We start from the raw sequence: 16,551 nt of genomic DNA, 5'->3' as shown, positions 1-16,551 counted from the left end.
TCCGGGGGTAAAGAAAAAAAGAAGTGGGAAAAAAAAAAAAAAAAAAAAAAAGGGGGGGGGGGGGAGTGTAGATGTGCTCAGTAAAAAAGCCAGTTGCTGAAGATTGTCACATGGCTCAAAAATGACAAGAACAGATTGTTGCAGCAATGACTGCAGTTGCACCAGTTATTTCCAAAAGATTATTATTAGTGAGTGAAGTCTTATTTTCCATTACAAGCAACTGAAGGTTCTCAGAAAGATTTCAGTTTTCTCTTCCATTTTTAATACCACCATGTCAAATCTATCTATATCGAAAAGCCTGTAAACTCCTCCACGTTAGACACCTTTCACAAGAAATGACCCTGAACCAACTTTAAGATGCAATGATACAGAAGAGATTAACATTTTTTCCTTAAAAACAAGCAAACAAACAAACAAACAAACCAACCTCCAGGAGAAGAAAGAGAATAAAAACAGCTTCCTGGCTTATTAAAAACAAACAAAAAACAACAGAAAAGTCATTTTCAGGGAACTCAGCAGCAAGAGAAAAGGCATGAGGAATTCAGAATGAGCACATGCAGTCTCTGCTCGAGGCACGACCATAAATCCTCCCTTCACTGGCAGCCTAATTACATGCCAGACATATTTAAGAACCACCGGTACAGCTTTATTGGCATATTTCTAGATTAAGGCAGAGCAATCCTTTCTTTGAAAGGTCTCTCTGGATATCAAAATCTTTCCATCTTCAGACACTGTTTCCTCATTCTTAACTCCCACTTCTTGGAAGTCTTTTGCAAGTGCTGCCGAATCCTTCCAGGGCTTGTATTTTGCTGCATGTTAAATAGCAATTAAAATAATTTTTCTGGAGTTGGCAGAAATGTCTGAGAACATCCATGGATGCCCTGAAGAAAAACACTTCTGAGGGCACCAAAATACAAATTATTTCATAAGAAAGCCTGAAGGAACAGCTCAAGTTTGGGAGAACCCCTGGCATTGAGGTGGGACAGGGGAGATCCACAGAAAAGCTTATTTCCATGGACAGAACCATCGACAAGAGCAGCTGGGTTCAGCAAGTCCTTCATCACTCTGCTCCCTTAGACCTTCAACGATGTCTCAACATACACCTAACCATGAGGGGACCAGATCTCAACTGAGGCCTCTGGGTACTATGGCATCACAAGCAACAAGTCCATGAAGGCTTTCAAAAGCCAGACCCACCTAGAAATGCAGGTGAACAAGCATGGAGACGAAGGAAGGGAGAAGTGCTTATGAGAGCCAGAGAAGAACACGGCACATTAGCTGCAGAAGGTGCATTTATGTTTTCTAAAGCAAATTGGCAATCTGGATGCTTTTATTCATTGCATCATTGAAAACAACCCTTTCATCTCCAACCATGGTGCACTTCCAACCGCAAAGCAGCAGCTGTGGGATCTGGCTGCATCCCCAGCCCAGATTCACCCATTCCAGTTTCAGCCAGGTTACTCTAGGAGAGCATCCACCTTCCTAACACAGCTGAGCTGAAGGCTGTGAAGCCGGGGAAGGAACCTGCCTTCTGCCAGCTGGTTCTCAAAGGCAGGACCCAACACTGCAACAGCCACCCAACAACCCCTGACCTATACAGGGACACGAGTTGTACTCACTGGCTTTCTCCATTCGTGCAAACTGCCCTGCTATCAACCACGACAGGGCTGTGACCGCTGCAAGTGCTCCTATGTGCAAGAAAGGGGCCGTGGCCTGTAGGAGACAAGAACAGGAAAGCTAAAAAAACCAATGACAAACACTCCAGAACCTTACAAACTCTTTGACCTTGCCAGTTCCATAGTGCATCACACCACTCTGTTTCCAGCTGGATTTCACACTTCCTGTATCAGGCTCCTACAACTGTTTTGGCCATGTCTTCTTCCAAGGACTTGGGGGTGCTGCGGAGGGAAAGCTGGACAGGAGCCAGCAACAGGCATTCGCAGCCCAGAAGCCACCTGTGTGCTGGGCTCATCCCCAGCAGCGTGGGCAGCAGGTGGAGGGAGGGGATGCTGCCCCTCTGCTGCGCTCTGCTCTGCTCTGGGGAGACCCCCCTGCAGTGCCGGGTCCAGCTCTGGGCTGCTCAGCACAGCAGAGCCAGGGAGCTGCTGGAGCGGGGCCACAGGAGGCCCCAGCAATGCTGGCAGGGTGGAAGCCCTCTGCTGGGAGGCCAGGGGAGAGAGTTGGGGGTGTTGAGGCTGGAGCAGAGAAGGCTGCGGGGAGACCTTAGTGCGGCCTGTGAGTGCTTCCAGGGGCCTCTGAGAAAGCTGGGGAGGGGCTTTGGATCAGGGGCTGTTGGGACAGGACAAGGGGTGATGGGTTCAAGTGGAAGAGGGAGATTGAGACCAGAGAGAAGGGAGAGATGGTTGACACTGAGGGTGGGGAGACCCTGGCCCAGGTTGCCCCGAGAGGTGGCAGAAGCCCCATGGCTGGCCCCATGTCAGGTCAGGTTGACCCTTGGGGCTCTGAGCAAGCTGCTCTAGTTGCAGATGTCCCTGCTGACTGCAGGGGGAGTTGGACTAGATCACCTTGAAAAGTCCCTTCCAACCCAAGTTATTCTGTGATTCTATGAACACACTGGACTGTGTATCACCACGACATACATGATGTATCACCACGAAAGAAAGTTTGAGATGGATCCTCTGAGTCATGTTTCTATTTTCTAATTGCTTGCCTAAATCTGAAAAAAAAAAACAAACCCAAGAAAAGGGAAGCACTTCTGAGAACTGTTAGTCACTGGTGTGAATGCTATTTTTCCTCCCTCGTATTTGCATACTCCCAAATATACAGCAGTGATCACCAGTAAAACCTCTCAAGCCTTTCATGGGCAAAAATATTTTTGGACCTCTTTGAGGAAGAGGGAAAATAAAAAAGGAATAGAGCACAGGCCTATCAAGAAATTAACAGTTTGTAACTATTTTCTTCTAATACCTGTATAGCCCTGCAGCATTCCACAAGTCTGTCTTCAAACAGGATTAGAGCACAGAAGTTACATTCTCTTTTATATAAATATAAATTTATGTGCAATGTAAGAACAAACCCAGACTAATCCTCCCATAGGACTGGGAAAAGCATGATACCTCAGGCCTGCACATCATCATCCAAGAACATTGCTAGCCAAGCCAAGAGCAACTGAGTCACACCCAGCCTCAGTGTTTTCTACCTCAAACTCGTCAGCCAAGCCCTGGTTTGAGTCTAAAGGAGAGAGCTCAGGCACTGGGGAGGCCACACCTTGAATCCTGGGTTTAGTTTTGGCTCCTCACTCCAAGAAGGACATTGAAAGGCTGGTGCCTGTCCAGAGAAGGACAGCGAAGTTGGTGCAGGGTCTGGAGCACAAGTGCACTGGGGAGCAGCTGAGGCACCTGGGCAGGTTGAGCCTGGAGAAAAGGAGGTGCCAGGGAGACCTTCTGGCACTTGACAACTCCCTAACAGGAGGTTGGAGCAATGAGGTGGGAGTTGGTCTCTTCTCCCCAGGAAAAAGTGACAGGATGAGAGAAACCAGCCTAAAGTTGCACCAGCAGAGGATGAGATTGGATATCAGGAAAAACATCTTTACAGAGAGGGTTGTGCAGGCCTGGCCCAGGCTGCCCCGGGCAGCTGGGGAGCAGCTGAGGCACCTGGGCAGGTTGAGCCTGGAGAAAAGGAGGTGCCAGGGAGACCTTCTGGCACTTGACAACTCCCTAACAGGAGGTTGGAGCAATGAGGTGGGAGTTGGTCTCTTCTCCCCAGGAAAAAGTGACAGGATGAGAGAAACCAGCCTAAAGTTGCACCAGCAGAGGATGAGATTGGATATCAGGAAAAACATCTTTACAGAGAGGGTTGTGCAGGCCTGGCCCAGGCTGCCCAGGGCAGTGATGGAGTGCCCATGGCTGGAGGGGTTTGCCAGCAGTGTGGAGGTGGCGCTGAGGCACAGGGGTTAGTGGTGACCTGGCAATGCTGGGGAAATGGTTGGACTTGATGGGCTTAAAGGTCTCTCAACCAAAATGATTCTGTGATTTTGAAATGGAGGTCTCCATGGGAGTTTTGCTGCAAATTTTCTCGTTCCCAAGACTTCAATGTTGGGAGTGAAAACACCGAGTTTTATACAGTAGAAAGATACAAAGTCCATGACATGCTGCTGCATTGGCCCCTTTCCCCACCCAGAGGAGAGCATCATTGCACACCACCTACCTGCAGTGAAATAAATACCATCTCCCATTCGTCGTCCCAAAGCTGTGCTATCGATGACATGGTCACCACGGTAGTTATCAAGGTTGTCATTAGGCCAATCTGCAACAAATATGAAAGTATTTACATATGGGAGCCTACCATTATCATGTAAGTTTCACAGATTGGGAAATAGAGGAAAAAAATTTTGTACGTAATAAAAGGCCTGAAACAACTGTGCTGTCCCAGCACAACCTCCCCTTTTCCACCACCGGAGATACAACACAGGGCTAAATAGTCCCAGGAGGGCACATCTCATGGGTATCTCTCACCTTCACACACAGCAACCAGTAATATGGATTGATCAGCTGATTTGCTTTGTCAACAAACTGGATCAAAACCAGCTTAGAAATTGAGTTCTGCCAGGTAACTTCAGGAGGTGATCCCAGGCTCTCCTGGCCCTGCTGCAACAGCCTGTGGTGCAACAGCACTATGGGAGGTTGATAGTCTTTGCTCACCTCAACTGTCCGACACTTCTGTTCAGTCATAAACTTTGAACACACCCAACAGACAATGAACATGCACTTCAATAAGGGCAAACACATGTGCAAGCAAGGCCATCACCATCGCTGCGCAATCATCCTGAGATGGTTCAAGTGCAATTTTGTGCCTGGATGTGACTTCACCTAGGTCAGAAATGGCAACTACTGTGCAGTCAGCATCCAAACCACATTGACAAGGCAGTTATAACACATATTTCAGCTTGAGAAGAGGCTCTGGATGAGACAGTGGCTGAACTGAGATGGCAAGCCAAGCCCCAGTCCATCAGCTACCTCCCACCAGCCAGCCTCTCTCTCCACGTGAAAACACTCAGAGTTCTGAGCAGCAGTCAAATAGAAAACGTCACCTCCACTTTGAAGGTAAGAAGTTCAAACTGACAAAAATGACACAGAAATAACACCGGTTGTAGAGACTTAAAATCTGGGCTGTCTATCGAAAAAACAGTTCCCCATTCTCCACCTCTGTCTGGTATCTCAGCATCTGCTGCTCCACTCACCTGCTGGGTTCAAAGGATGCCTCGATCTCACATACTGCCTAGACCTGAAATCTGCACGAAGACATGGGCAGAAAAGGCCAACTGACACCTAGCAATTAACCGATCGTCTAGAATGCACAGGACACCTCTAGACCGCTTTCAGATGTATTTAATACATAGACAAGCAAATAAACCCCCACACTCCCAACATTTACGTAAGGACAGAATTTCTCTTTCTAGTTTAGCTTCGCTTCCCACCTGCTGTTCGTCTCATAGATGCCCACAGATAGACCTGCCAACAGCACAATAGGTGCTTCTAACTTTTGCTGGAACACCAGAAAAACACATGGAGCAACAGAAGGGGCCAAGAGATCCAGCTGCCCTAGACTGAAGAGGATCCGCAAGACAAGAAGCTGCATTCAAACCACATGCCAATGCTAACCAACCCCTTTTCTGCATGTCCAAGGAAGGATGGGATTTCCTTGCCTATTTAAAAGTCACTCCTCAGCAACTTACATTTACAAGCCACACTATTTCCATAGATTTCCTCATTAAGGGCTCTGAACTAATAAAGCCCAAAGCAATGCATGTGGACAATTGTACTGTGTCACGGGACCTTGCATGCAGCAGTCGTTCTGCTTCCCCATCCTGCAGTCAGACCTCTGGGCTGCCTACCAGAGTGTAACACTATCACATAACCTGGTTTGAATCTACTTTTCATCCATTTTACAGCCCTCAACTCCAAATTCAGCAGCAAACAAAGACTTTGTCAACTAGATTACTTCAGCGCAGCCCTAATACCCCTTGATGTCACTGCCCTGTGCAGCACAGAGGTGTCAGGACACGAGTGTATCTCCATTCATCATTTCCTCCTCTCAACAGCTCCAATTTACGGCTTCTTACCTTCCCTGCCCCTCCTTCCCTGCCCCCCCTCCCCACCAATGCATCTCCAACTTGGCTTGCAACGCTCAGCTCTTTTTGCAGGATTACAGAGAAAATTGGAAGGAATTGCATGTCCCAGCCTTTCCCACGTGCTTTAGTCTCTATTGGAAGATAATTCAGCTCAGCTGCAGAGAAAAATATTAACTTATTCCAGTCTCTTATCTCATCCTCCTCAGAAAGCTGAGGGAGGGGTGGGGAAGGGAAGACAGAGACAGTCCCACATCTGAGCTGTGATGAAAGGTGGACTTTTCTGGAAGAAGGGAGGGAAGAGTGGGTTTCTGCAGGCAAGAACTAGCTGATCTCCACCAACACATTCTTCTTCTGGACTTACTCATCCAAACCCACCAGCCACCTGGACCGTGTCTGAAAAATACCATTTCCTCAGATGAAGAAACATTTGTTAGACTCAAGAATCGACAATTTATTTTCCAGCACCAGCCAGACGGTCCCCGCCCCCTCTTTTCACTGCATCACCTTCCGAGGAAGCATAATTTCTATGATTTCTAGGAACAAAAAAAAAAAAGAGAGAGAGACAGGCGGCTAGGTCTGTGTCTCCCTGTCCTCCTGTGGGGTTGTACATCTGCTCAGGCTCTGATCTTACAAGACCTTGTCACATGAAGAACAGCCAGTGACAGGAGGAGCTGTATATCAGCAGATTTGGGACGGGTCCCTTAATTACCCATTAGCAGAATGCCAGTCACAACTGAGTCCTGCCAAGCCATTTTCTTTGGCCCTGTCTCTTCCTGCAGCTTTCTACTTTCCCTTCCTCTCCCCTTCGGTACTCCAAACACCAGATCTGCCTCTTCTCTTACATTTCACAATAATTTTTCAAATGGCTTTACATACAAACCTGGACCTCCTTGAGTTCTGGCAAATGACTTGCACATTGCGCACCCCCAGTTTTAACACCTACATCTTCTCCCGAGACTTTTCCAGTCAGTTCCTCCAAGCACATCCTGAACAGCTTCACATCTGCTCAATCCCTCCCTCCAGGGCTGAGTTCAGCACAAAAGGAGCACCAGCGAGGTTCATAATGGAGTACCACAGTGAGCTGACACTAAAGTCAGGCTGCTCTGATGACCCGGTGTTTCTCCACCTCCAGGAGCAGGCCTTCTGTCAGCAGGGACCCCAAAGCATTTAACCAAAGTCTTTGTCCCCAGGCTTTGACTGCTTCTACTGTGCGATGAGGACACATGCAGACATCTACAATTTATGCTCTTCCCAAAAAGACCACGACAGCAAGTGCTGCATACACCACTTGCTCCTTACACTCCTATTTTATTGAGATCCTCCTCACTTCTAAGCTGAGAAGAGCCATTTACCTTGTGAAGCCAGTGCAGGTTCATTTGCTGTCCCACAGCTATGTGACATAGTGCCAGTATCTGGGAGGAAGAAATCAAGAGTCAGACACAGGCATATAACAACCTTTAAGGGTTTGAACATGCAGGAACACATCACCATCCAAAAAGAGAACAAAAAACACCAAGACAGAGAGCAGAGCTGGTGTGAGGATGGTCACCGTGTAGCTCAGCTGTATAAACAGATCTTCTCCAAAGCCAGGGATGTGGAGGGAAACACTTTGACCTCCAGGAAACATGGGTTTGAGAGTCTGCTCCATGAGTGCAGAGGCCCCAGGATTGCAGGAAGCAGTGCCTATGTGGGCATGCTACCTGAATGGACACCACCTTGAAGGTCCCAGCACCCTAGGATGAGGGGAAACAACATGCACTTGTGACTGGGAGATAAAAAGTGGAAACTAGGCTATACTAAGGGGGAACAACAGCTGTATTTCTCCTCTGGCCAACTACACCACCAGTATCAGGGTCTCTGTCTTTGCTCTTGATCATCTGAGATCAAAGACCACGCATTTTTCACTTTACATTTATTTTAGGCAACTTAAAACTAAGAAAGAGGGGGAGAGACAAATCACTTCTGAAAGGAAAATTGCTCAAATCGCAGGTGGGCTGAGAAGTTCATGGCCTTTTTAAAACCTCTAGGAAATGGCATCTTACTCTACTCACCAGTAACACTGTAATGTACGTAAAGCCAGCAGCAGTTGTGACGAGTATTGGAATGGACCAGTCACTCCAATACCCCATTCGGTTATATAAAAACCTGAAAGATAAGCGTCAAGTACAGAATAAGAAGAGATTCAACACCACAGCAACTTCACTAGGTTTAGGCAAAGCTTTAGAAAATGGGTCTTTCTGTTCGCACTGTGCAGACAAGAGAAACAAAACTGAAACAAAACCCAGTGTTTGTGCTTTGATCCCTCATGGGAAATTAACTCTGCAAAGGGTAATTATATCAAACACAGCAACAACGATACGGGGTGTCGCGACACGAAACGGAGCTCTGGGCTGAAGTGGAACGAATCACTCCCAACGCCAATGTGGTGTGCAGTGAGACCCGTTTATTGTTTACATTACATCCCAATTTATAGACTCTTGTCCACTCGACTAACTACATGGTGATTGGACAGTGACTCTGTTACACAGACAGCACACATCTCTTTAAAGCACTATAATTGGTTAAGAGGGGCTAGTCCCCACGTGGTGAATATTGTGATTAAAGCTACCAAAACAAGGCCAGTATAGATAATATTTCCCACATGATAACACTGCAGCTGGGTTCGCCTGCTAAGTTTCCCAGAGAGAGTAGCATATTTTCATAGTTCCAACATCTGCGAGAAAAATACACCAACACGGGGGGAAAAAAGAAAAAAGAAAATCATACAAGACCAGGACTTGAGTTTCCCAAACAAGATTCCCTATAAACAAGAGGAAAGTATCCCCATGTAGGTGGTGTTTGCCTAAACAAGATCCAACACTATCCTGCGTGCTCAGGCTAATAAATATAATATAGAGACAGCATCAAGCACAGAGCAGGAAAATTAACGTTGCTCTGCGTTGCTGTGAAGTGTCATAGAATCACAGATTGGTTTGGGTTGGAAGGGACCTTAAAGGTCATCTAAGTCTAATCCCCACCAGTCATGGGCAGGGACACCTTCCACTAGAGCAAGTTGCTCAAATCCCCATCCAGCCTGGCCTTGAACACTTCCAAGGATGGGGTATCCACAAATCCTCTGGGCAACCCAGGCCAGTGTCTCACCACCCTCAAAGAGGAGAATTCCTTCCTTTTATCTGAGTATATTTCCTACATATTCAGGGCACAAAGTCTTTGCGGAGAGGCAAAGTGATGGAAGAATCTGGGTCTCCTGTACCTATCAGAGATGGTCTCTTATTCCAATGGGCTGTAGAGAAGGTCCAATCCTGCAAGAGTGGACTTTATCAAGAATTGTGCTCAGGACTTCCCAAAACTGAGCTGGCTAGAGGAATTGCATCCTTTTGACCTTCTCATCTTCAACTGGTCTGCCCAGTCTGAAGTATGAAGGTGGGGGGTGTGGTTTGTCTCAGTGGGTTCCTTCCTGGTCCTTCTGTTTACCTTAAAGCTCTAAGTAAGAGATGCCATTCAACACCTCTGTGATCCAGCCTTGGCAGGAGGCAGCAGTAATGTCCCGATGTACTGGAGGATCAGAGCAGGGATTGAAGCAGCGTTAGATCAGCTCTGAGGTGTAGACGACATACTACTGGTGTATTTCGAAAGCATGTACCCCCAAAACAGCTTCTTTGGGAAGTTCACTGATGAGTGATGGCCTACAGGAACCAACTTCCCTGCACACATGCAGAACAGTTGCCACCTCATTAAGGCTTAGCAGCACAAAAGCCAAATATTTTTTCTATAGCCTAGAGGTCACAGCACACTTTGGGAACTAAGAAACCCACGTTCATTCCCTGTCTTCGCTTTTGGGACTGTCAGTGCTCTTCCCCCGCCACCTCTCCAACCAACAGGCAAAGAGAGAGGCTTCATTCTCTTGATGAAACTGATTTTCTTTCCTCCTCTCCTCTATTTATCCATGTATCCTCCCCACTCTCACTTATCAAGTTTTCCAACCCCGCATTTCAGAACTCAGATTCAGTTCAACATCCTACTGCTCCTCATCACTTTCACAAAGCCAATGGGCAGCAAAAGCTTTATGAACAGGAGCACGAGGCAAAGCAGACCATCATTCACAGTGGCAGCACTGTCCTTTGCGCCTAGCATTGGGTGTCAAATGTCAAAATTGCATTGAAATAGCAATATACTTCCTGGTAAAACTGTCCTGGAGTTGGATTACCGCCACTGAGGCACATTACGGCAAAGCAAGGCACAAAACAGACTCAGTCAACTGCCTTCCCTGGCCAGAAATGCAGAAGGGCACCCAGGCCCCACCACACCAGGAGAAAGGCAGCCAAACCCTTCTTGCAGCTTCAGAGAGTTCGAGCCTGACTTGGATCAAAACTTTTTCCAGGGGTTTTTTAGAAAAACATCATGAGATTGTACTGGGTTTGGGATAACTTTAACTCTGTGCAAATCCTCTGATACAGCAAGGACAAGATGGTTATGGGATGGATGATGCACAGGACTGCTGGCACACGCCCAGCAGAAACACAAGCCCTGGAGCAGCACCTGGCTGCTGGGATCTCCTGCACACCTCTGAACACAAGGACTGCATGAAGCCCATTCTGACCCGCCAATGTCGGGATTAAAACCTGCTGAAGAGGAGCAACCAGGTTCAGAACACACCTGAGCAGAGACTCCAGAAAGCTGAGAGGAGACAGACCTCACTGTATTAAAGAGCCCCATAACACAGTAGATATTGGGCTTCTCCAACATGTGACAACATGGGGCTCAAGTCAAATGGTCCCACCAGCCTTCCTCAGCTCTACTCATCAGCTCATTCAATGAACTGGCCAAGGTGAGCACCCAAGTTTTTTATTGCCTTTTTGGTTCAACAGACATAAATGATGCATGCAAGCAGGTCCGATTCCTCCTCCTCCCCACCACGCACGTCCAGCACCATTCATCAGCCACAAACTCCGGTCTGGCAACTGCCCCATCTGTTCTGTCCAGGAGTAAAGCTCCCGCATAGGATCCGAAGAGCAAAGTCTCGGGCTCGAATGTGACTCACATCCAGGTTATGCTTAGGGATTCAAAGAGCCACAACAAAAGAGATTGGAGGGATTCAGACATGCTGCTCATAAAAAAGAGGAAATAAAGAAAAGAGGGCTCCTCTGAAGCTTTTGCTCATGCCACCACCAAGAGCTTTCTTAGCTTCAGTACCTTTAAGTTTTTGCTTTGATGTCCCTTCATGTGGCCCTCTGATAGTGTCAGGTCTTCACTTGATGTGCAAATGACTTTTTAAAAATGCTGTTTCCATGGTAGTTGTGAACCAGATGAGCCTTCTCCAAAACTAAGGAAGAAAAAACTTGCTACACAGACTTTATAGTCCCGCTCCAGAGGGAACTCAGCCAGGTTCATAAATTACAGCATCCCCCATATCCTTCACTAAGCAACGCTGAGCTTTCTGTTGCAGTACATGACTTGCACACTAGAGATCTGAAGTATAATGCAATTAAGTGTAGACACCAAAAGGGAAATGCCCGAAGCAATAAGTTAAAAAAAAAATATTTACTTAAATTTAAGAGGCACAAAGTCCTTTCATTGACAAGGACCTCATTGCATATTCAGCCTTGCAGAAGAAGGTTAAAAGCCTTCAGCAACACATGGCAGGCTAGAATTTTAGTCTTTCTAAAGTCAATTTCAGAATAGTCTCTCAAGTCTTAACCACTTTAAAGGCCAAATCGCCATGTTTATGTAGGTAAACCCTATCATTGCCACAATTTAATTAGGTCACTTTGGTCTTACATGGACATGTGAATCCACTGCTGGAACCTGAACCACAGGCAAGGTTCACTGTCCTCATCTGTAGGTTTCTGCTACCTCTTAAGTCACCTCTGGCAGCTGCTCAGCAGCTTAGCAGGGTTAAGAAACCAAGAACATCCTAACGAAATCACAGGTTCCAAGTACCATTTTTGCCAAATGAATAGGGAAGAGAGGGATTGAAGCACTCTGTATTTTCAACTAGAATAACGAAGCTTTATATTAGTATGGCAATAACCCTGCTGAGAAGGACCTGGGGTTATGGAGGACAGAAGTTGAATGAGGCAACAGGCTACTTCCACTGTGAATAGGTCAAACTACTGGGTGGCACTAAGAGAAGTGTCACCAGCAGACCAAGGGAAGCTGCTCTCCCTTTTGCTCAGCACTGGTGAGTTGGCCACACCACCACAGTGCCATGCTTTGGGTCTCCCAGCTCAAGGAGGATGTGTAGGGGGTGTCCAATGATGGTGAACACATCTTACTAGGAAAGCTTGAGGAGGGTGGGTTTGTTTAGTCTCACAGAGAAGAGGCTACAAGATAATCTAATTGCTGCCTATGCTGTCTGACGGATTGTTATGAAGATGATGAAATCGAACTCTTCAAGAGTGACAGACACTGTCTGTCACTTAGAGGTTTGGGTTGGAAAATCTCCTCACGGAGCGTGGTGCAGTGCTGGAACGATTCCCAGAGAGGGAGGAAGTCTTCATCCTTAGGGTTTCAAGACTCTGGTCAACCTAGTTTAATGCTGGCAATAGTCCTCCTTTTACAGGCTGGTTGGACAGACGCCTCCAAGTCTTTAACTGCTGTAGTGGGACAGGTCAAAGAAATTCATCAATGTAGTTGCCTGAACATTACATGAGGAAGGAGAGCTCACAAGGATGAGCTTCAGAGGGCAGTAACAAGCTGAGCAGCTCATCACACCCATGTGACAGCAATTCTTTGTCCCAGTTCCTCCAGGGAGGCCCTTTTAGTAGCTCGATGTGCTAAGTCCTGTGAGAGACATCATTTGCCCCAAAGAGCCCTCTGTCTAGTCTAAGAGAGGTCATGGCTTGCAGATAAATCAGTGGAGCAGAGAGGAAGGCAACAGAAACAAATATCAAAGGAACCTTGTCCACAAATATGGCCCAGAAGCAACAGCCCCTGAAGAACAGCAAAGATGGGGTTTCTAAGGGCCAGGACCAAAATGTATCTTGTCAGCAACTGGTTCACAGCCTTGTTGGGACCAAAAATGATGCTTTAATATCTTTTACACCCCTGAAAATTACATGGTTTTAATAGAGCCCATGCATCTGCACTGAGAGGAAAGAGGACCAGGCTCAGCCCGAACGGACCCAGCAGAAATTGTTTCCTCTCTGCCTGGAACCAGCATGGCTGTAATTAAAACCTTGCCCAATGCTTTCATCCTCCCTCCCAGCCTTTTCACAGCATTTCAGGCTGTTCTTCAGAAACCCTGCCGTTCTTCTCAACCTCTCATGCCAGTGCATGTAATTGGGGTTATGGCACACACAAAGCACTGACCTATTTTCAGGGCTGAATGGCAGTGCTTGAACAGATGTAGCCCTGCTGCTTTGCATCCAGAGAGCCTCTTCCATGACTGTTGTGCACAAGAGGGCTTGTTTTTCCAGTGCTGCCAATCCAGAATTGCTCCTAGCACCTTGTGCATACTGGGCTGCATGGCAGGGGAAAAGCCTTTGGTCTACAGGTGACGTGCAGGCATTTTAAGGCCCAAATACCTCTCTCATCCAAAGCAGACCTGCACATCTCACACCTCCTTCTATTACTGCACGAATATTTGAGAACCCAAAACTTGGCAGTGCCATGGCTGCAATGTCCATTCACATCGTTCCAGGGGCTTTGCTTCATCTCTGCATGGTATTTTTTAGCACTTTCTCGAGCTAAGACAGCTTTGGCTTTGCACTGGAGCAGATGAGGAGTGTTCACATCCTTTACTGAAGGTATGATATGAAAGAAAGAGGAATTCCAAAATATCTTAAAAAAAAAAAAAAAAAGGTGTTTTTTTCATGCTAGCATTATAATCAAGAATGATGGTTTCAGTTCTCAAAGAGAAAAACCACACCCCTGGGAGGAGACAGCTCAGGTCATGAAGTTAGTAAACACTTCCCCTCACACAACTTCAGCATCTAAAGCAGGTGATTTATTTAAGGGATCACCTACCCACTGCGTTTTAAGATACAGTATAAGTATCTTTGACAGGATGATGAGGTCAAAGCAGTTTGGTTAGAAGAGAGCCCAAGGTATTGCCAAAATGTTTTAAGATGTTGCTGTAAAAGGGAGAATAATTTTCAGCACTGGGGGGAGCTGCCAACACCCCAAACTCCCCAGCACATGCCCTGGAAAGCTCATTTTTAGCTCCTTCAAACTTTGCAAAGCTTTCCACACCCATGTCTGCTTCAGGCTGAATTTTTGTCATTTATATGTTGTGTAAAGTTGCAGCCAAATTGCACATCCAAACCCAGCCAACCATAGAAACAAGGAAATAAACAATCAAAAGCTTCAACGTGATTTCAGCACCATCTTTGTTTTCATGTACTATTTACCAAGGAGCTCACCTACCCCAAGCTCTGTTACAGCCATACAATGGAGATGTGAGGACACATTACACCTATCAGTGAAGACAGGTAGATGAATCTCTCCTTCAGTTTCACTTCTCACTTCGCTTTTCCTTTCTGATCATTAACAAGTCCATCTGAAGGACCCAAATGCACCCAGTGCAGTGTCAAACAACTCTTAGAGGTGTACGATGGCAGCCAAATTTGTTATGGGTTTGCCACTCCGCGACAGGGAAACTCTACTCACCAGTTGATTTCATTGTAGTCATTGTGAACTTCCCACCAGAAGTAAAACCAGACCAGGGTCAGGAAGAAGGATGAGGTGAGGATGAGGAACCAGAGACGCTCCCACTGTGGATGAAAAGAGAAGTCAGCAGGCACAGCGCCCCATCCTGTCCCCCCACCTCATCTAGAAGCTGTTGAGATGCTGAGAAGCTCTCAGGGCTTGTGGAACGAGAGAGCACTTCTGGATACAGAGGGATTTTTTTGGTTGGTTGGATGAGGTTTTAGGTTGTTTTGCTCCATTTAGTTTTATATTTGAGAGACTTGTTCAATTAACTTTTCCATTCACATGTGAGAGATGCAACTTGGCATCTTATTCTCCCATGGCCTCAGCTTAAACAACCAAGTAGTTATCACACAGCCAAGACCACGCAGCAGGTCAGGGATGCTAATACTACACAGCCATATAAACTCTTACTCCTTCCCCCAGGGCACTCGGATCCTGCAGAGCCAAACCACCCATCCACAACATTTATTCCCACCATCACCACCACATATGCAAGTGTTTTTCAAATAATACAGCAGGAGGAGAGACGACACCAGCGTCAGATGAAAGAGATTTCCACCGACATTCAGTTTTGATAAATGTTTCAAATAATATCCCATCCCTAAGAAACCAAATCCCTAAAACATCTGTTCAGTGCCCCACTCTAACAGCATGGGTAAAATCCTAAACCACACGGACATCCATGAAGAGAACAGTGCTGTAAGACAACCATCCCTAACCAGCACTACTTCACAGAATCATTTTGGTTGGAAGAGACCAAAACTCATTAAAGCTCATCAAGACCACCCGTTCCTCAGCACTGCCAGGTCACCACTAACCCCTGTCCCTCAGCACCACCTCCACATGGCTGTTAAAACCCTCCAGGGACGGGGACTCCACCACTGCCCTGGGCAGCCTGTTCCAATGTTTTACAACCCTCTCTGTAAAGAATTTTTTCCTAATGTCCAACCTCAACCTCCCCTGGCACAACTTGAGGCTGTTTCCTCTCATCCTGTTGCTTGTTTCTTGGGAGAAGAGACCAACACCCACCTCGCCAAACCTCCTTTCCACATGCTGCTTGTCGGTTTTACTCTGCAGGCACTAAGTAGTCCAGCACATGTTGCCATTTCAACCAGCATCTGGTCTGTTTGGAACAAAAACTGAAATACACTGTTTGTGGAAAATATTGAAGTGATCCTTTCTTTCCAGAACGAACAAGAAGGGATGAAAATTGAAAAAATATACAAGCAACTCTACTACTATAATTTCCTTCAAGACACTGAGCACAACCTTAATCTCTTTTGAACATGTCCTTTTCTCTAGTGAACTGTCTTATGGCTTTTCAATTATGCAAAACAATGTAATCAATATAAACACTGGTATGATGATCTAAAACAATACTATTTTTTGCCTTTCCTTTCCATCTTGAGGGCTGAAGCTATTTACTTAGCTGTGTATTGACTATGTTTCATCATGCATCACCCTGGATACCAATCCTGTGACACAGCTCTTCCTTCTGTGCTCCATTTTATGAAAAGTGCCAAAAGAAAAAGAAAGCAATAAAAAGGGTTGGAATTATTTAATTTTTGCTGTGCCAAAAATGATGTTTTCCGCTAAAAATTCCCAATTCTTGGCTGGGTTAAAACATTTTTTCAACTCAGCTCAAATTTGTTGGCCGACTTCTATTAAACCTCAGTAGCAGCAATTGCTTAAGTCCCATGAGGGGCTTTGTGTTCCAGATAAACGGAGCAAAAGGGACCAGAAGGGGATACAAAGGGTCTTCTACAGTGCAACTACTGAGTGCATTCAAAACCACATTAGCCAAACTG

At 46.3% G+C, this 16,551-nt stretch overlaps 1 protein-coding gene across 1 annotated transcript in view; it reads right to left on the bottom strand.

The window, feature by feature from the left end:
* Nucleotides 1-14,805, bottom strand: part of GDPD5 (glycerophosphodiester phosphodiesterase domain containing 5) — a gene marked incomplete at its 5' end in the record, with an annotated part of 47,207 nt that extends 32,402 nt beyond the window's left edge. Inside the window, 5 exons of the mRNA XM_010144905.1 lie at nt 1,620-1,713; nt 4,168-4,266; nt 7,444-7,503; nt 8,143-8,236; nt 14,702-14,805. Coding sequence (XP_010143207.1) covers nt 1,620-1,713; nt 4,168-4,266; nt 7,444-7,503; nt 8,143-8,236; nt 14,702-14,805 — 451 coding nt within the window. The remainder of the gene's footprint in view (nt 1-1,619; nt 1,714-4,167; nt 4,267-7,443; nt 7,504-8,142; nt 8,237-14,701) is intronic.
* Nucleotides 14,806-16,551: the final 1,746 nt, after the last annotated feature.

The sequence above is a fragment of the Buceros rhinoceros genome, unplaced genomic scaffold (genome assembly GCF_000710305.1).
Source record: "Buceros rhinoceros silvestris isolate BGI_N320 unplaced genomic scaffold, ASM71030v1 scaffold13830, whole genome shotgun sequence".
Taxonomy (NCBI): domain Eukaryota; kingdom Metazoa; phylum Chordata; class Aves; order Bucerotiformes; family Bucerotidae; genus Buceros; species Buceros rhinoceros.
Note: the sequence above shows the minus strand (reverse complement) of the source record. Positions and strands in the feature narration are given on the sequence as shown.